This window comes from Gossypium hirsutum, chromosome D10 (genome assembly GCF_007990345.1).
Source record: "Gossypium hirsutum isolate 1008001.06 chromosome D10, Gossypium_hirsutum_v2.1, whole genome shotgun sequence".
Classification (NCBI taxonomy): Eukaryota; Viridiplantae; Streptophyta; class Magnoliopsida; order Malvales; family Malvaceae; genus Gossypium; species Gossypium hirsutum.
In genome coordinates this window covers 66,044,518-66,065,278 of record NC_053446.1, presented here as the reverse complement: position 1 = coordinate 66,065,278, position 20,761 = coordinate 66,044,518, and the positions used below count along the sequence as shown (strand labels likewise).

The 20,761-nt window shown below is 33.6% G+C and overlaps 2 protein-coding genes across 2 annotated transcripts; both read right to left on the bottom strand.

The window, feature by feature from the left end:
- Window positions 1-1,645: 1,645 nt before the first annotated feature.
- Window positions 1,646-3,858, bottom strand: LOC107942662 (7-deoxyloganetic acid glucosyl transferase). The gene is made up of 2 exons (XM_016876367.2): window positions 3,266-3,858; window positions 1,646-2,704 (listed from the first exon to the last, which is right to left on the bottom strand). Exons 1-2 carry the CDS (start codon window positions 3,774-3,776, stop codon window positions 1,752-1,754), a joined length of 1,464 nt encoding a protein of 487 aa, XP_016731856.2. The 5' UTR covers window positions 3,777-3,858; the 3' UTR covers window positions 1,646-1,751.
- An 8,891-nt stretch (window positions 3,859-12,749) lies between these two features.
- Window positions 12,750-14,971, bottom strand: LOC107942664 (7-deoxyloganetic acid glucosyltransferase). The gene is made up of 2 exons (XM_016876369.2): window positions 14,399-14,971; window positions 12,750-13,800 (listed from the first exon to the last, which is right to left on the bottom strand). The coding sequence occupies exon 2, from the start codon at window positions 13,399-13,401 to the stop codon at window positions 12,853-12,855; it is 549 nt and encodes a 182-aa protein (XP_016731858.2). The 5' UTR covers window positions 13,402-13,800; window positions 14,399-14,971; the 3' UTR covers window positions 12,750-12,852.
- Window positions 14,972-20,761: the final 5,790 nt, after the last annotated feature.

The following is a 20,761-nucleotide window of genomic DNA, read 5'->3' as shown; positions in this document are numbered from 1 at the left end:
TAAATAATTGGATTTTATATTTATAATTTATTTTTTATTGAATCAATTGATTTAATCGATTGAATTAATTAAATTAAAAATTGGTGGTCTGATCGGTTTGATCACAGGTTCGATTATGAAAACATTGCCAGAAACCACTAAGTCTTAACTATGTAATTCAAGGCTCAAACATATATTTATATTTTCACTCTTTTAATCTTGCTATACCCCTCCGTCACTCGGACACGTGTCAATATCAGATGCATCATAGACCTCTTGTTGACTTCATTTGAAGTAACGCTTCAATAGACCACTTGTTCCTCTTAGATGGAACCATTCACCCGTTTTAAGAATTAACATTCTCTTAGTATGAATGCACTCTTTATATGATAAGGAGTCCATTTAGGCACAATAATCTCATACTGATAAGGCCCCAGGTCCCATGATATACGCCTATAAATATCCTTTACATATTTTGTGGGATTGAATGTTTATCTAGCCATGTCATATCAGTGGGCAAGAGAAAAATATTCTAAGGAATGATGCAAAAAGATCCTTTTTATTAGCACTCTAGAGTTACTGAGCAATTGTCTTCTTGGTTAGTCTGTCATTTTGTTCTTGTTTCGACTCTCAACCTCTTTAGGTGAATTGGCCTCCATTACACCATCTTGACCTCCTCCTTATCTTCCTCCCTTGTTGTATGTTGTATCAACAAATATGTAGGGTAAAATAATAACTTTATATAATGAGTAGGGTGGAGCAAAAAAAATAATTATTAAAACCACTTCATACCTATAATGCAAAAAAAAAAAAAACCATGCATTCACATTTTAAGAAAAGAAATAAAAGCCCGCTCCCGTTCTATTGTGTTTATTGGGGGGATGTATTGATGCTACCATCGAAGGGGACTTCTCCTTTTGCATGCTTATTACTGTTAAGTATTTATTCATAATGTTTGATACTTGTTACTTCTTTATGTTAGCTCATTTTATGAAGATAATACTCTAGTTGTTAGTGTCAATGGGTGAGAATGTTAGTGTCATTGATAAAGGTTGAGGCGGATGAATATGGAAGTGTATCGTAAAGTTTGTTTAAGTCGCGAATTAGACTTAAGGTTCTAGACGTTAGGAAAGAAACTTAGATTTTGACATAATCTGAAACGCAATCAAATCCAAAATAGATAAATTTCGAACGCCATAAAGAATCTCAACCCAGATATGCCTGGATCCCATCCAAAAAGGCGTTGCAAGTATGTTGATTTCCTAAACTTGAAAGTTGACAGCTTTGGTGAATGAAATTTAATAAATTTCATCCCATCCGTACATATATCATCCCCCTTTCCTCGAAAAAAATTCTTACTCGAATATTGTCTTTAATTGAATCTTGATTTGATTTGTTTGGCCGTTGACACTATTGTTGAGCTTTGAGATAATGTGATCTCATCACATCCATTAGTCTGAAACTGGTTCTTGGGTCTTGGGGCTTACATCATTTGTCAATTACTCAGTTAGTCACAACTCAATTTGCAATTGAGTTGTTTGTAATTTACCTATTTTATTGGCATATTTTGATAGGATTTAAGTAACTATTGTTGTACATCTTTTTAAGGTTAATAATAAAAAAATTTGGTGATTGTAATTGATCAAGATATTCAATCATGTAAGGATATTTTGAAAAGTTTTACTGCTATTCAATTACTTTGTTTAAAGAGATATTGCAATAAAAAAAATTTAAAATGAAGAGAACCCGCCAACGGCTGGGTGGTTCAAAGCTCATTTTGTGAGTTTTTTCCAGCTCATTATTCTAATATCTTCAACTAAACAGTCCAAATTACTATAAGAAGACCCACCAACATTAACACTTTGATTGGTTACCTTAGCCATTTCAGATGCGGATTTTGCAAACTCCTCCTTTCGATCCACCATCACATCATTTACCATTTTCTCCACTATCTTGCTATCACATACATCCTTCATATCCAACCCTATTTTCCACACCACACTCACAACCCTACTATTGACGTGTTGGTCAGCAAACTGAGGCCAGCAAATCATAGGCACCCCTGCGACAACGCTCTCTAAAGTCGAGTTCCATCCATTATGCGTAAAGAACCCGCCAATGGCCGGGTGGTTCAAGACTGCCTCTTGTGGTGCCCAATTTACAATGTAACCTCGATCCTTACTCTTCTCCATAAGCTCCATTACAACATCCTCCCCTTCACCATCTTTTCCAATCACGGAATTTGGCCTTACAACAAGCAAGAACTTCGTTTTACTATTAAGAAGTCCATACCAAAGCTCAACAAGTTGCTCCCTTGACATGCTCGCAATGCTACCAAAACTTACATAGATAACAGATCGATTCGGTTGCTTATTGAGCCAAAAGATGCAGCTTTTATCCACTTCCCAAAGTGTATTCGATATGTGATCATATGACTCTCCATGTTTTGCATTGAGTCTAGTGTTTAATTGAGCATGTAAGGGTCCAACGGCATAGACACGAGAGCATTTGGTGCGTATTTGAGACAGTATAGGCCCATCGAGCTCTTCGGCGGTGTTGAGTATCAAGGCATCGGCTTGAAGGCTCTTTCTTGTCTGTTTTACGATTAGCTTCATAATTGAATCTTCAATGTCAAGTTTTCGACAAAAGGTAGGAAGATCTCGACATCGAAGATAAGTTTCCATGCCTGGCACTGTCGTTATTAGCCGGTCCATGTCTTCACTTCCTTCAATTGTTTAACAAAAACCCATTTACTAGTGTCAATTATCACAAACCCAATTAATTGAAACTCATATCAAATTCAAATTTATTTAATCATAGAAATGTAACAACTTAAATTCAAAATGATGTAAGCTCAAATATGATCACAACTTCGAACTACTGAACTTAAAAACAACGGGTACAAGTCACCCAAAGTGGTCCAAACTTAAGTAATAAACCAGAATGAAAACAATCCTAAAATGATTCAACTTGAAAATCGACACAAAAATACCCAGCTAGCTAACCTAAAGTGACCCGGAAACAAAATAACCAAAATAATTCGAATTTAAAAGTTAAATTAGTAAATCTAAGTGACAAGAACCCATTGAAACTCAAAATCATTCAAACATGAAATGATTTAAAAATTTTAAATTCCAAATTAATCCAACTTAAACCAAATCAACTCCCCTAATTAACAGGAATATTCCAAATGTCTTTCTCGTTAATTTCTTCAACATGCTTGTCAAATGATTTCGACTTAAACATGGTACAATAAACAAAGTTGATGAGAAAGAAGTGGATTTACCATTGATAGGAAGCTCCCCAGCTTGGATTATATCAGGGATAGAGTAATAAACCCAGAAACAACAAGGACTGCTGGTACAAAAAAAAATAATGGGGATTCCAACCTCCTTTGCAACATCAAGAGCAAAGCCTAAAAACCAATCTGCAATTATGCAATCTACTGGTGGGCTACTATTCACAAGTACCTCTCTCAAACTTTGCTTCATCTTAGGTTCCATGGTATCTTCAAACATATCAAGGAACCAGTTCCCTGACCTAGGATGATCAAGAGGGAGACCATCGGTTATGGTCTTGAATTCGAACCCTGGGTATCTTTCAAAATGGGCAGCAATATTGTTGAACTTGACCAAGCGTTTATGGTTGTGGTGGGAGTTGAGGAAAGTGAGCTTGAAGCCGGCGATAGCTAGCAGTTCAGCTAGATTAATCGTGGTGTTTATATGGCCTTGTAATGGGAGGGGGAAGATGAGGACATGTGGAGGACGGGATTGAGAGGATCGATCCTGCTCCTCCATCTAATTGGATGATCTGTTTTGAGGGGCTTTTTGAGTTTTATGTGCTTAAGAATCGACAATTTGGAAGCTATTTATTGGCCAAAAGATGTCTTTGGTTAAGGTGGAGAATGTATTAATTTATAAGTTAAGAAATAAATGATATATTTATCATATTTTTAGGAAACCAATTAGGCTCTTATCTATCCAAGAGTAGAAAACTTTTTTATGTCTAAAATTAACTTGTAATTCTTATAATGATAAAAATATAGTTTCATTATTTTTAATAGTTTATATTTTTATAATTTTTAAAAGATTAAATCAAAATTTTATCATTTTAGGGGGTTAAAGTGTAATTTTATCTCTTATAATTTAAAATTTTAAAAATTTTAAAAGACCTACATGAAATAAATTTCATTTAGGGGGATTAAGGCGCTGTCAGCCCCTTTAACTACATCCATGTACCTATCCTCGATGACCTTACTGTTATTCAGCTTAGAAGAATTTGCTGATATTAAGCTCGGATGAGCTTATTGTTTATCGCTCGTATGAGCACACGTGTATTAGAATTGACGGTTTACCATTCAGTACACTTCGTGTGCACCACCCGCGTATCCTACGATATTTTAGATGGTTCAATGGGCATAGTATTATTATGGGATTATACAAGTTCGATATGACAAGTACAAGTATTTACATGGAAATGGTTGATATTTGACATATGACTAGATGTTACATGTAGAGGGAATTTGATAAATTGATGAATTCATATATGATTTTCAGATTTATGTGAATACATGATTAACTTGATTATGGGTTGTATGATAGGCTTAGGCCAAACTGAATCAAATTACGTTTGGAGTTATTTACCTAAAATTTTAGTTATATGGTAAGTTTTATTCTTTGAATTACGAACTTACTAAGCTTAATTGCTTACTCTGTTTATTTGATCATGTTTTATAGTATTTTGGAAGCTCGCTCGATTTAGAAATCGTCGGAGATCACGTTGCACTATCAAACTTTATTTTGGTACTTAGACTTTACATTTTGGGTTAAATGACATGTATAAGTGTCTTGGTTAATGTGGCCTATATCTCTTATGTTGTTTTGGTTGTACGTATAGCTATGTGATTTGGCTTATTTTGGTAAACTTGGTTTGTAAATATGTATAAATGATCTTTTGGGTATGTTTTAAGGTGGATGAATGAATTTGTTTGTTATATCATGTTGTGGTGTAAATGTTCATATTATAAACTTGATATTGGTTGGCCTTGAGTACCTATTTATGCCATGGTTGTGTGTCAATTGATGTGTATAGGTTGGTACTAATGTGGGTGAGGAATATGGCTTGGAAAATAGCCTATTTTTGTCCACACGGGCGGAGACACGAGTGTGTGTCTCAGCCGTGTGTGACACACGGCCAGGTGACATGGCCGTGTGTCCCCTAATGTTTCTTTTGAAATCAAGTCAGTAGCCTCACACGGCTTAGCATATGGGCGCGTGGTTTGGCTGTGTGTCATAAGTCAGTATACCCTCTAGTTTTCACACGACTTAACATACGGCCTGGCACACGGGCGTGTGAGGCCATTTCGAAGGTACATAGCCTAGCACACGGACGTGTGGTTTGGCCGCATAACCTAAGTTAGAGAGTTACATGGGATCAGACACGGCCTGAAGCACGGGAGTGTACTATAGCCACACGGGCATGTCCCCTATCCACACTGCCATGTGACCCCTACACTTTAAATTTTTTTTCATGTTTTCTTAAAAATTCGTAGAGAACTCGGTTTAGTTTCGAACCACTTTTAATGTCTATTTGGGGCCTTGAGGGCAATTAGGGACTGTATAAATGTATTTGAATGGTTTTTGATACGAATGGTAAAAATATTTTGGGCCTTCAAAGAGTTAGACAATTCATCTGGATAATCCTAAAGTAAAGACTTTTAACTTTCTCTGAAAAAGTCTGAAGGGGAATTTGTCATGCTGAGTCGTGTCACCTTTGTGGTCATCACACAAAGGATGTTTTACATGTTCTTAGGGACTGTCCATGTACGAAGGATATTTGAACTCAAATCATTTCCCCCAATCAAAATAAACAGTTCTTTGAAGGTAATATTTCGGAATGGTTGCTCTCAAATTTATATTATGGTTTTAGAAGAAATTGCAAGAGGCTTTGGGTACGCGGTTGCATTTTAGCACTGCATTTCATCCCAAAATCGATGGTCAGTCTGAGAGAGTAATTCAAATTCTTGAGGATATGCTGTGTTGCTGTGTTCTAGAGTTCCAAGGTAATTGGGAAAACTATTTATCGTTGGTTGAATTTGCGTACAATAATAGCTTTCAATCAAGCATTAACATGGTACCGTATGAAGCTTTGTATGGTTGTAAATGCCAAACTCAGTTTAGTCCCAAATCACTTCTAATGTCTATTTGGGGCCTTGAGGGCTCGTATTAGGGACTGTATAAATGTATTTGAATGGTTTTTGATACGAATGATAAATATATACGTCATGTGTGATTGTTTGATTTATAAGTCCGATAATGCTCTGTAACCTTGTTCCGGCGTCGACTACGGATTAGGGGTGTTACAGGATGTGTGGCACACTTGCTTATATTCTTAATGACTTTTCATTTCTTTTTGAGATTAATACATTCTATCTTTTTTTTAAAGTACTTGTCGTGATATTTATTTTCTAAATATGACAAATTGGTAAAATAAAAAAAATCTAAAGAGTTTATTTAAAAGTTGTATTATAATTTATTGGGGATAAAATTTAAATATAAGAAAATTAATTTTGTTTTAATTTTTTTAAGTTTTAAGAAAAAATATGGTTATAATATTATTTTTATTTTCTAATATATTTTTTTCAATTCACCCATTTAAAGTAAATTAATTAATGATTTTATTTATTTATTTTTCATTAAAAGTAATTTTTATTTCATGCAATTAATGTAAATTAATATTATTGAAATTGTTGAGCATAATTAAAATATTACACCAAATAAAACCTTCAAAACAATAAACAAAAGCTTGAATGAAAATAATATAGGCTTCAAAACCATAATTAAAAACTACTAGTTAAATTACATATTGGTCACTCGAATTCATAAAGTTGTAAAATAGTAATAAAATTATTCGAAGTTTTTATTTAAGTTAGTTAATAGTTAAAATCGTTATTGTATAGTTTTCTCCATTTGCATCGCTTGCACAAATCGAAAACTGTTTTTCTCCTTTTCTTGTACGGTTCAATTTCTTTTCATATTTATGAACTAAAATCCAACTAATTTTCTTCTTCGATCTCCAACACTGACTGTCAGATCGACTTGGATCTAAGTTATATTCTTCTATTTCTTGATGGGTACTGATCTACCATACTATTCGTCGAATTGTTGTTTGAAGCTTGTAAACCAAACTTAAATTTAATGACTTAAATAAAATCTTTTGAATTAATAATTATTGTATATCTAAATAATTAATTAAAATATAAACTTATTAATATTTAATAACCTTAGATCTAATTTTAAAAAAAAACCATCTTTATTGCATGCCATGTGACTGCAAGTTAATTAATTACAACATGTTCTTTTATGTCTTTAATAAAACAATCGAAATTGCAGCAAGGCCGCTGACAGATTTCTCAATCTCTTCTTTGTTTTCAACCATCAATTTCATTCACCATTTTCGTTAAAGCAATTTTCCTATACGAAACATCTTTATTCCCCTTCACTAGCTACTTCGGGCAGGGCAGAATCAAGATAAAACATTAGAGGATAATAGTCCCCACCATTTTGATACCAAATAATTTAAGTTCAATTTTAATAAAATAATTTAATATGTTTTAATTAATATCGATTTATATTGATAATTATCATAACTCGTATCAATTAATACGAAATATTAGTAATTTAAATTAATTTTTGATATTTTTATCTTATCAATTGAAAATCATATATTAATATAAAAGCAAACAAATACGATTATTAATTTAAAAGTTGACAAAGATGTAAGAGGTAATTAAAAAATTAGGGTCAAATTGTTTAATTCGAAATTAGCAGGAACCTAGGAAATAATTTAATAAAAAAAGTGGGGATGGGAAAGGCCCCTCATTTTGTTGTCCCTATCTCAAAATTTCACTTTTTTAACAATTTTTATTCATCATTCTTATGTCCTCAATTAGACAGTCCAAATTATAATACGAAGGCCTACCGACATTCACAGATCCTTTAGCCAATTTAGCAAATTCATCAGCTGATTTCAAAATCTCCTCCCTTTTTTCCACCATTAAATCATTCACCATTTTTTGATCAAAAAAAATCATTCACCATTTGCTCCACAACTCTCCTATCACACACATCCTTCATATCTAATCCTAATTAATTTCCAGACTTCGGCCACAAACCTACTGTTCAATTGTTGGTCACCAAAGCAAGGCCAACAAATAATGAAGTCTTGGTGATGGATCTGCAGCTATGGGTTTTCTTCTTAATATTGAAAGTGCTGTTAATTCTATTTCTGATTTTTCAGCTGTAGGTGGAGTAATATGTGATGGGAAGAGAAATTAGATTTTGGGCTATAATCGTTTTTTTGAAGAAATGTTCGGTTGTGGCTGCTAAACTTTGGGACATATTAAATAGTTTACACATACTAAAAAATTAGAAATATGATGAGATTATCATTTATTCTAATAATCTCGAGATCGTAACAATTATTAACGATAACAAGTCTTAAAAAACTAACCCTACTTTAATTAGGATGATTCAACATATCCTTGCTAAAAAAAGATATGATCATTGAGATATGTTCTATAATGAATAATAAAAGTGCAGACAGATTAACAAAAATAACCCTCGTGAATAATGAAATTTTATATATGTTTGATAGCTGTCATGGAGATTAAGATATTCTAAAAGATGAGAGCACTAGACACAATTTATTTATTGTTTTGATTATTATAAAAAAAATTGCATTTGCATCAAATCAGCCTGCAATTATTGACAACATTGTCAAACTCGTACTTTAAAACTTGCAAAAAGAAATCAGAAAGATTCCATCTTATTGCATGTCACGTGACTACAATTATTTATTACAACATGATTTTATCATAGTTGCAATAATAAGGACCACTGACTGACACTGTCACATGATTTAGCCAATTTACCCATTTTCGCCGACCCTTTCATGCATCATTTCTGAAAAAAAAAAAAAACAAAATCCCAAACAAAATCGACTTCTCAATTGTTGGTCCGAAAAGTAAAGCCAACATAACATTGCTCTCCATTGGGATGAAAATGTAACAAAACCTAGCAAATATTGTTGAAACTTGGGACAACCCTCCCAAGTAAAAAGGAAAAATTCTCTAGCAATTAATTTATCTTAATTTTCGTATATTAGTAACTAGCAATGAGAAATTAATGTTGTCAAAATCGAATTGTATTGATTTAGTTAAATTGTTTGGATTGAAAATTAATAGATTTGACGATCCAACACTTCTTATTAAAATAGATAACAAGCGAACTGTTATGAACCAAGTGTTATAAACCAATTAAAACTCAATTAAACAGGATTTAGAAACCTGAAAAAAATCGATTAAACTAATATTTTATCTAGTATTATATTTTTATGTTTTTAATTAATTTTTTTATCAATTTTTATTTTATTTTTGAGTCCTATCGTGTGAACCATGTTACAATCAGATTTGCCTCTAAGATTTGGTGGTAAAAGAAGAACAATCCGAGATTTGAAATGATACCAAAGAGATTTGAGTATTTGAGAAGAAGAAATGAATAGAAAAAAACCGATCATTTAAGAAATAGTTAGAATAAATGAGAAGAGGGAATGGCAAAAAGGAAGTGGAAGAGAAGTTTACAAGTCTAAAGGGTAAAAGAGATGAGTTGCATATTCGCAAGGAACTTTTAAATTCTTTAAAAGTGGATTTACAGATTTTCAATCAATGGGCCATATATAGTCTTAAAGTGGACTTACAAAACTTTGAGATTTCAAAATTTATAAAAAAGGAAATTAGATTTTATATTTATAATTTATTTTTTATTGAACCGATTGATCCAATTAATTGGACAAACTGAATTAAAAATTGGTGGTCTGATCGGTTTGATCACGGGTTCAATTATAAAAACATTGTCAGAAATAACCAAGTCTAAACTAAATAATTCAAGGTTTAAACATATTTTTATATTTTTACTCTTTTAATGTTGCTATACCTCTTCGTTACTCAAACACATGTTAATACCAGCTGCATCGTAGACCTCCTGTTGACTTCATTTGAAGTAACGTTTCAACAGATCACCCGTTCCTCTTAGAGGGAGCCATCCACCCGTTTTAAGTATTAACATTCTCCTAGTATGAACACACTTTTTATATGATAAAGAGTTCATTTAGGCACAATAATTTCATACTGATAAGGTCTCATGATATACGCCTATAAATACCCTTTACACATTTAGCGGGATTGAATGTTTATCTGGCCATGTCATACCAGTGTACAAGAGGAAATATTATAAGGAATGATGAAAAAGATCATAAATATTGGTCCAAAAAGTAAAGGCAACATAACATTGCTCTCCATTGGGAAGAAAATGTAACAACACCTAGCAAATATTGTTAAATCTTAATTATTATTTTATCTATTTCGTTCCATCATAAATATATAATTTTATAATTTATTATTTCCATTATAGATATTAAATATATCCATTCTCATTTTACCATACATTGTTTCATTTTGATTTTTCTTAATTATTTTTAATATTTTAAACATAATTTTGATTACTTGGAACAACCTCCCAAGTAAATAGGAATTGAATTTACCTTAAAAATTAAAAATTCCCTAGTAATTAATTTATCTTAATTTTCTTATATTAGCAACTAGAAAAATAGAAATTAATATTGTCGAAATTGAATTGTATTGATTAATTGAATTAATTGGATTGAAAATTGATAGCAACACTCTTTATTAAAATGGATAACAAACGAACTGTTATGAATTAATTAAAACTCAATTAAATAGGGTTTAGACAAAAAAATCGATTAGAATAATATTTTATTTATGTAAAGAAAGAAAAAGAAAAACATGAGATTTGGAATGATACGAAAGAGATTTGGGTATTTGAGAAGAAGAAATGAATAGAAAAAAACCGATTTTTAAGGAATAGTTAGAATAAATGAGAAGAGGGAATGACAAAAAGAAAGTGGAAGAGAAATTTATAAGTCTAAAGAGTAAAAGAGATGAGTTGCATATTCGCAAAGAACTTTTAAATTCTTTAAAGGTGGATTTATAAATTTTTAATCAATGTGCTATATATAATCTTAAAGTGGAATTACACAAAACTTTAATAATGAGATTTCGAAATTTATAAATAATTGGATTTTATATTTATAATTTATTTTTTATTGAACCAATTGATTTAATCGACTAAATCAATTAAATTAAAAATTGGCGGTTTGATCGGTTTGATCACGGGTTCGGTTATGAAAACATTGCCAAAATCACTAAGTCTTAACTATGTAATTCAAGGCTCAAACAATATTTATATTTTTACTCTTATAATGTTGCTATACCCCTCCGTCACTCGGGCACGTGTAAATATCAGATGCATCATAGACCTGTTGTTGACTTCATTTGAAGTAACGCTTCAATAGACCACTCGTTCCTCTTAGATGGAACCATCCACCCGTTTTAAGTATTAACATTCTCTTAGTATGAATGCACTCTTTAAATGATAAAGAGTCCATTTAGACACAATAATCCCATACTGATAAGGTCCCATGATGTATGCCTATAAATATCCTTTACACATTTTGCGGGATTGAATGTCTACCTGGCCATGTCATATCAGTGGACAAGAGAAAATATTCTAAGGAATGATGCAAAAAGATCCTTTTTTTAGCACTCTAGAGTTACCGAGAAATTGTCTTCTTGGTTAGTCTGTCATTTTGTTCTTGTTTCGACTCTCAATCTCTTTAGGTGAATTGGCCTCCATTGCACCATCTTGACCTCCTCCTTATCTTCCTCCCTTGTTGTATGTTGTATCAACAAATATATAGGGTAAAATAATAACTTTATATAATGAGTAGGGTGGAGCAAAGAAAATAATAATTATAACCACTTCATACCTATAATGCAAAAAAAAAAAAACCATCTTTACCATGCATTCACATTTTAAGAAAAGAAATAAAAGCCCGCTCCCGTTCTATTGTGTTTATTGGGGGGATGTATTGATGCTAGCATCGAAGCGGAGTTCTCCTTTTGCATGCTTATTACGGTTAAGTATTTATTAATAATGTTTGCTACTTGCTACTTCTTTATGTTAGCTCATTTTATGAAGATAATACTCTAGTTGTTAGTGTCAAAGGGTGAGACTGTCAGTGTCATTGATAAAGGTTGAGGCGGATGAATGTGGAAGTGTATCGTAAAGTTTGTTTAAGTCGCGGATTTGACTTAGGGTTCTAGACGTTAGGAAAGAAACTTAGATTTTGACATAATCTAAAACGCAAACAAATCCAAGATAGATAAATTTCGAACGCCATGAAGAATCTCAATCCCGATATGCATGGATCGCATCAAAAAAGGCGTTGGAAGTTTGTTGATTTCCTAAACTTGGAAGTTGACAGCTTTGGTGAATGAAATTTAATAAATTTCATCCTATCCGTACATATATCATCCCCCTTTCCTCGAAAAAATTAATACTCGAATATTGTCTTTGATTGAATCTTGATTTGATTTGTTTGGCCGTTGACACTATTGTTGAGCTTTGAGATAATGTGAACTAATCACATCCATTAGTCTGAAGGACTTGCATCATTCGTCAATTACTCAGTTAGTCACAACTCAATTTGCAATTGAGTTGTTTGTAATTTACCTATTTTATTGGCATATTTTGATAGGATTTAAGTAACTATTGTTGTACATCTTTTTAAGGTTAATAAGAAAAAAAATTTGGTGATTGTAATTGATCAAGATATTCAATCATGTAAGGATATTTTGAAAAGTTTTACTGCTATTCAATTACTTTGTTTAAAGAGATATTGCAATAAAAAAAATTAAAATGAAGAGAACCCGCCAACGGCTGGGTGGTTCAAAGCTCATTTTGTGAGTTTTTTCAAGCTCATTATTCTAATATCTTCAACTAAACAGTCCAAATTACTATAAGAAGACCCACCAACATTAACACTTTGATTGGTTACCTTAGCCATTTCAGATGCGGATTTTGCAAACTCCTCCTTTCGATCCACCATCACATCATTTACCATTTTCTCCACTATCTTTCTATCACATACATCCTTCATATCCAACCCTATTTTCCACACCACACTCACAACCCTACTATTCACGTGTTGGTCAGCAAACTGAGGCCAGCAAATCATAGGCACCCCTGCGACAACGCTCTCTAAAGTCGAGTTCCATCCATTATGCGTAAAGAACCCGCCAATGGCCGGGTGGTTCAAGACTGCCTCTTGTGGTGCCCAATTTACAATGTAACCTCGATCCTTACTCTTCTCCATAAGCTCCATTACAACATCCTCCCCTTCACCATCTTTTCCAATCACGGAATTTGGCCTTACAACAAGCAAGAACTTCGTTGTACTGTTAAGAAGTCCATACCAAAGCTCAACAAGTTGCTCCCTTGACATGCTCGTAATGCTACCAAAACTTACATAGATAACAGATCGATTCGGTTGCTTATTGAGCAAAAAGATGCAGCTTTTATCCACTTCCCAAAGTGTATTGGAGATGTGATCATATGACTCTCCATGTTTTACATTGAGTCTAGTGTTTAATTGAGCATGTAAGGGTCCAACGGCATAGACACGAGGGCATTTGGTGCGTATTTAGTATAGGCCCATCGAGCTCTTCGGTGGTGTTGAGTATCAAGGCATCGGCTTGAAGGCTCTTTCGTGTCTGTTTTACGACTAGCTTCATAATTGAATCTTCAATGTCAAGTTTTCGACAAAAAGTAGGAAGGTCTCGACATCGAAGATAAGTTTCCATGCCTGGCACTGTCGTTATTAGCCGGTCCATGTCTTCACTTCCTTCAATTGTTTAACAAAAACCCATTTACTAGTGTCAATGATCACAAACCCAATTAATTGAAACTCATATCAGATTCAAATTTATTTAATCATAGAAATTTAACAACTCAAATTCGAAATGATCGAAGCTCAAACATGATCACAACTTCAAACAACTCGAACTTAAAAACCATGGGAACAAGTTACCCAAAATGGTCCAAACTTAAGTATTAGACCAGAATGAACACAATTCTGAAATGATTCAACTTGAAAATCGACACAAAAAAACCCAGCTAGCTAACCTAAAGTGACCCGAAAACAAAATAACCAAAAATAATTCCAATTTAAAAGTTAAATTTGTAAATCTAAATGACAAGAACCAATTGAAACTCAAAATCATTCAAACATGAAATGATTTAAAAATTTTAAATTCCGAATTAATCCAACTTAAACCAAATCATCTCGCCTAATTAACAGGAATATTCCAAATGTCTTTCTCGTTAATTTCTTCAACATGCTTGTGAAATCATTTCGACTTAAGGTTTTGTGTTATTCTAAGTTAAAAACAGTGCTAAACATGGTACAATAAACAAAGTTGTTGAGAAAGAAGTGGATTTACCATTGATAGGAAGCTCCCCAGCCTGGATTATATCAGGGATAGAATAATAAACCCAGAAACAACAAGGACTGCTGGTACGAAAAAAAAAATGGGGATTCCAAGCTCCTTTGCAACATCAAGAGTAAAGCCTAAAAACCCATCTGCAATTATGCAATCTACTGATGGGTTACTATTCACAAATACCTCTCTCAAACTTTGCTTCATCTTAAGTTCCATGGTATCTTCAAACATAGCAAGGAACCAGCTCCCTGGCCTAGGATGATCAAGAGGGAGACCATCGGTTATGGTCTTGAATTCGAACCCTGGGTATCTTTCAAAATGGGCAGCAATATTGTTGAACTTGACCAAGCGTTCATGGTTGTGGTGGGAGTTGAGGAAAGTGAGCTTGAAGCCGGCGATAGCTAGCAGTTCAGATAGCTTAATCATGGAGTTTATATGGCCTTGTAATGGGAGGGGGAAGATGAGGACATGTGGAGGACGGGATTGAGAGGATCGATCCTTCTCCTCCATCTAATTGGATGATCTGTTTTGAGGGGCTTTTTGAGTTTTATGTGCTTAAGAATCGACAATTTGGAAGCTATTTAATGGCCAAAAGATGTCTTTGGATAAGGTGGAGAATGTATTAATTTATAAGTTAAGAGAGAAATGATATATTTATCATATTTTTAGGAAACCAATTAGGCTCTTATCTATCCAAGAGTGAAGTTAGAAAACTTTTTCATGTCTAAAATTAACTTGTATTTTTTATAATGATAAAAATAAATTATTTTTTATTTTTAATAGTTTATATTTTTATAATTTTTAAAAGATTAAATCAAAATTTTATCATTTTAGGGGGTTAAAGTATAATTTTATCTCTTATAATTTAAAATTTTAAAAATTTTAAAAACCTACATGAAAAAAATTTCATTTAGGGGGATTAAGGCCCCTGTTAGCCCCTTTAGTTATGCCCATGTACCTATTCTCGATGACCTTTTTTTTCCATTTCCATTCCAATGTGGAATTATTGCATCTTGCCTACTTTAAAGTGTTTGGTGTGGCATTCTCTCCCATTCAATCTCGTGACGTCCTAGTCACAAGCTATTGTGTCACAGTTGATTCACCATGTCATCCCACTTTTTGAGATGCTTATTGTAAAATTGGGCAGTCAAGGATTGCTGTGATACCACTTGCTATGGGATCATTACTCCTTTCCCAAAAGACATGTGATTGGATGTGTAACGACCCGTTTTTAATGAAATCGGAACAGTAGTTTTGGGATCACAAATCCGAGGTAATAAAATTTATTTTAATATTATTTTGTGACCTATAGTATGTTAGAATTATGGTATAAAAATTTCGTTAAGAAATTTTGCCATTTGTATGCTCAATTTGTGAAATAGGACGAAATTGCATAAAATACAAAAGTTGTGTTCTATTAGCTAAAGGTGTCAAATAGCTATAGAACTTTAAAGTAGAGGTCCTTATTTAGTAATTAGACCACTAATTGAGTTAGTGGATGTACATGGAGTAAAAATCATGAAAAGTCAAAGTTGGTAAGGGTTGGTAATTAGATGACTAAAGTTAAATTAAATAAAATAAAACCAAAGGGTTCATCTTCCTCCTTCTTTTTCAACCGAAAATTTTAGCAAACTAAAAGCATAGGAAAGCTTGAATTTTCAGCCACAAAGTCCCTTGCATATAAGTTATTTTGGTGGTTGTTTTTGTTGATTTTTGTGTTTTTGGAACCCTTGTAGCTTAAGCTAGCTAATTAGGGGGCTAATTTGCAATATGATTGAGAGTCTAGGGTTTTTCCATGAGATCATCTTGTTTTTTTTTTAAGTTTAATGAAAGAAAATGAATCTTGATTGTTAAATAAACAACTTTTATTAAAGGATTTTAAGTGAAATTGTCATTTGGGGACTAAAATGAGAAATGTGAAATTTATGTGTTAAATGTGTGAAATTATGAAATATATGGGCTGATATAGGTATATATGAAAATCGGGTAGGCTTGTCTGCAGATGAAATTGCATGGATTTTATTTTTAGGAGCCTAGGGACTAAATTGTAAAGAAGTCAAAAGTTAGGGGCAAAATGATAATTTTTCCATATTATGAAATCAGACTAGAATAGAGTAATTATTAAATTAATTAAGTTTGATATTATATAGATCAAGAAAACCTATGTTCGGATTTAAACCGGGGAAAGGAAAAAGTAGTGGATTGAACGGCCGACTTACTCCGTATTAATTCAAGGTAAGTTCGTATAATCACATTGTGTATTTATATGATTTAATTGAATTATATGTATGTGAATTTAATAATTATGATGTATATATATGGAATGTATAACTAATATAGTACTATAAATACGGGCCCCATTTGAACCATAGAAATTCGTATGATACAAATGACGTGTCATGTCATTAGGGTTACCGATTTTGGTTGAGACCCTACATGTGTTACAGACTCACCACAGCTCGTATGAGCTTACCGAATCTCAAGTCGTAAGAGCTTACAGTTATTCAGCTCGGAAAAGCTTACTGATATTAAGCTCGGATGAGCTTAATGTTTATTATTGGTATGAGCACACATGTATAAGAATTGACGGTTTACCGTTCAGTACACTTCGTGTGTACCACCCGCATGTCCTACGATATTTTAGATGGTTTATTGGGCATAGTACTATTACGGGATTATACAAGTCTGATATGACAAGTACAAGTATTTGCATGGAAATGGTTGATATTTGATATATGACTATATAGCATAGATGTTACATGTACAGGGAATTTGATAAATTGATGAATTCATATATTATTTTTGGATTTATGTGAATACATGATTAAATTGATTATGGGTTGTATGATAGGCTTAGGCCAAATTGAATCGAATTACGTTTCGAGTTATTTACCTAAAATTGTAGTTATATGGTAAGTTTTATTATTTGAATTACGAACTTACTAAGCTTAATTGTTTACTCTATTTATTTGTTCATATTTTATAGTATTTTGGAAGCTCGCTCGATTCAGAAATTGTCGGAGATCGCGTCGCACTATCAAACTCTATTTTGGTACTTAGACTTTACATTTTGGGTTAAATGGCATGTACAGGTGTTTTGGTTAATGTGGTCTATATATCTTATGTTGTTTTGGTTATACGTATAGCTATGTGATTTGGTTTATTTTGGTAAACTTGGTTTCTAAATATGTATAAATGATCTTTTGGGTATGTTTTAAGGTGGTTGAATGAATTTGCTTGTTATATCATGTTGAGGTGTAAATTCGTGGAGAACTCGGTTTAGTCCCGAATCACTTTTAATGTCTATTTGGGGCCTTGAGGGCTATTAGGGACTGTATAAAAGTATTTGAATGGTTTTTGATACAAATGATAAAAATATTTTGGGACTTCAAAGAGTTAGATAGTTCATTTGGATAATCCTAAAGTAAAAACCTTTAACTTTGTCTGAAAAGGTCTGAAGGGGAATTGGTCATGATGAGTCGTGTCATCTTTGTGGTCACCATGCAGAGGATGTTTTACATGTTCTTAGAGACTGTCCATGTGCGAAGGATATTTGAACTCAAATCATTTCCCTCAATTAAAATAAACAGTTCTTTGAAGGTAATATTTCGGAATGGTTGCTCTCGAATCTACAGGACCAATCAGATAATAACACAAGAGATTCAGTCTGGGCTTGCTTTTTTGGGATAATTCTTTTGCGCATCTGGAAAAATTGTAACCTGTTCATCTTCTAAGGAAAATCAATGAATTTAGAGGAAATTATTAAGGTTTCCTACAGTTGGGAAAAGTAATATTCCTTAGTCAATAATGAAGTCTTGGTGATGGATCTGCAGCAATCTTCTGAATGTTTGGAATCAAGTATGGGTTTTCTTATTATTATTAAAGGTGTTGTTAATTCTATCTCTGGTTTTTCAGCTGTAGGTGGAGTAATATGTGATGGGAAGAGAAATAGGATTTTGGGATATAATCGCTTTTTAGAGAAATGTTCGGTTGTAACTGCAGCTTTGGGACATATTAAATGGCTTACACATATTTAAAAAATAAGGATATGATGACGTTATCATTTATTCTGATAGTCTCGAGGTCGTAGCAACTATTAGCGATAACAAGCCTGAAAAAACTAACCCTATTTTAATTAGGACTATTCAACATATCCTTGCTAACGAAAAGATATGATCATTGAGATATGTTCCTAAAATGAATAATAAAAGTACATCGATTATAGGTTAGGGGTGTTACATTTATTGGTATCAGAGTTACGATTTAGTCAATTCTAGGACTAACGTAGTGGGTGTAAGTCTAGCTATACATGCCATTTATTAACCTGTGATAGTGTGACATCTCCTAACAGTTTAAATTGTGTTTTTTTTATATAGCAATGGATCCTAATCGAGTAGATTCTGATGATGTTGAAAGTAACGCGCCGGCCTCAGTTCGAGGGGCAGCTTTGTCTGGGTCTAGACCCATGTCAGATAGTCGTGGAAGAGAGGCTAAGGAAGCCTGATGAACGAGTGGTTCACTGAGTATGTTCGGATAAATCTGGCTACTCAAAAACCTTCTCCCCCACCTTACCCCCAACTGGTTCCCATGGCTCCTCAAGTCTTAGAACCGGTACGTTTGAACAAACTGCCTGTGGATAAAATTAGAAAATATGGGGCTGAAGAGTTTAGGGTTACAGTTGATAATGAACCTGAGAGAGCTGAGTTTTGGTTAGAGAATACAATCAAGGTTTTCGATGAGCTATCTTGCATGCCAATCGAATGTGTTAAATGTGTTGTGTCCTTTCTGAGAGATTCAGCTTATCAGTGGTGGAATACCCTAATATCGTAGTGCCGAGAGATAGAGTCACGTGAGAATTCTTTCAGACCTAGTTCAAAAAAAAATATAAGCTAGCGATTTCTTGACCAAAAACACAATAAATTTCTAGAGTTAAAGCAGGGTTGTATGACCGTAACTGAGTATGAAAGAGAGTTCACTCGTTTAAGTAAGTATGCCTGAGAATGTGTTTCCACGGAAGTAATTATGTACAAACGGTTGAAGATGGGTTGAACGAAGACATCAAACTTTTAGTCCGGATACTTGAGGTGAAAGAATTTTTAATTTTAGTTGAAAGAGCTTGCAAAGTTGAGGAACTTAGTAAAAAGAAAAGAAAAGTCGATTTTGAAGCTAGAGATTCGAGGAAGAGATTTATAGGGAAGTCTCATCAATCGACGTCAAAAAAATCTAAAAAATGTCACTATCGACCTACTGTTTCTGTGGGGCATTTTAGTCAAGATAGAGATGCGAGATACTCCAGTTCTAAACCCTAGGATACATCTGTAGCTAGTGTGGGTAGTGTTAGAAATGCTAAACCCGAGTGCAAACACTATAATAGGCCACATTATGGCAAATGTCGGGTAAAGAACGGCGTATGTTTCTGGTGTGGTTCCTTCGACCACTACCTTAGAGATTTCCCTGAGAAGTTTGAGAAAGAAAAAGCTCAAATCGTGAGGTCGAGCAATACAGTTTCTAGAGAGAGACCACCTCGAAACACGGGAAATATGAGTGGTAGTCGAGGTGCTATGAGGGATACCGCAGTGAGATCGGAGGTACGAGTACCAGCCAGAGCTTATGCCATTCGTGCTCGCGAAGATGCGTCAGTGCCAGATGTTATCACTGGTACTTTTTCACTTTATAATACTGAAGTAACTTCTTTGATTGATCTGAGGTCAACCCATTCTTACGTATGTACAAAATTAGTGTCTAGTAAGAGTTTACCTGTAAAGTCCACTGAATTTGTGGTTAAAGTATCGAACCCCTTAGGTCAGTATGTCCTAGTTGATAAGGTCTGCAAGAATTGTCCTTTGATGACTCGGTGTTATAGTTTTCCAGCAGATTTGGTGCTTTTACCGTTTGATGAATTCGATGTGATTTTGGGTTTGGATTGGTTAACTCTGCAGGACGCTATTGTGAACTGTAGACGAAAGATTATTGAGTTGAAATGACAGAATGGTGAGATTCTCTGTATTGAATCTATTGATTTGAGTGGTTTACCTGTCGTGATATCGACGATGTTAGCACAGAAGTATGTGAAATACTGGATACTAAAGTGTTAGAATCGAAGATTGAATCAGTGCCAGTGGTCTATGAATATTTGGATGTGTTCCCAGAAGAATTACCCAGGTTACCACCAATTAGAGAAGTTGAATTTGCTATTGAGTTAGTACTGAGAACATTACCAATATCGATAGCTCCATACAGAATGGCTCCAACAGAGTTGAAAGAGTTGAAAACTCAGTTACAAGAGTTAACGGACAGAGGTTTTGTGCGACCGAGTTTCTCGCTTTGGGGTGCGTCGGTTCTATTTGTAAAGAAGAAATATGG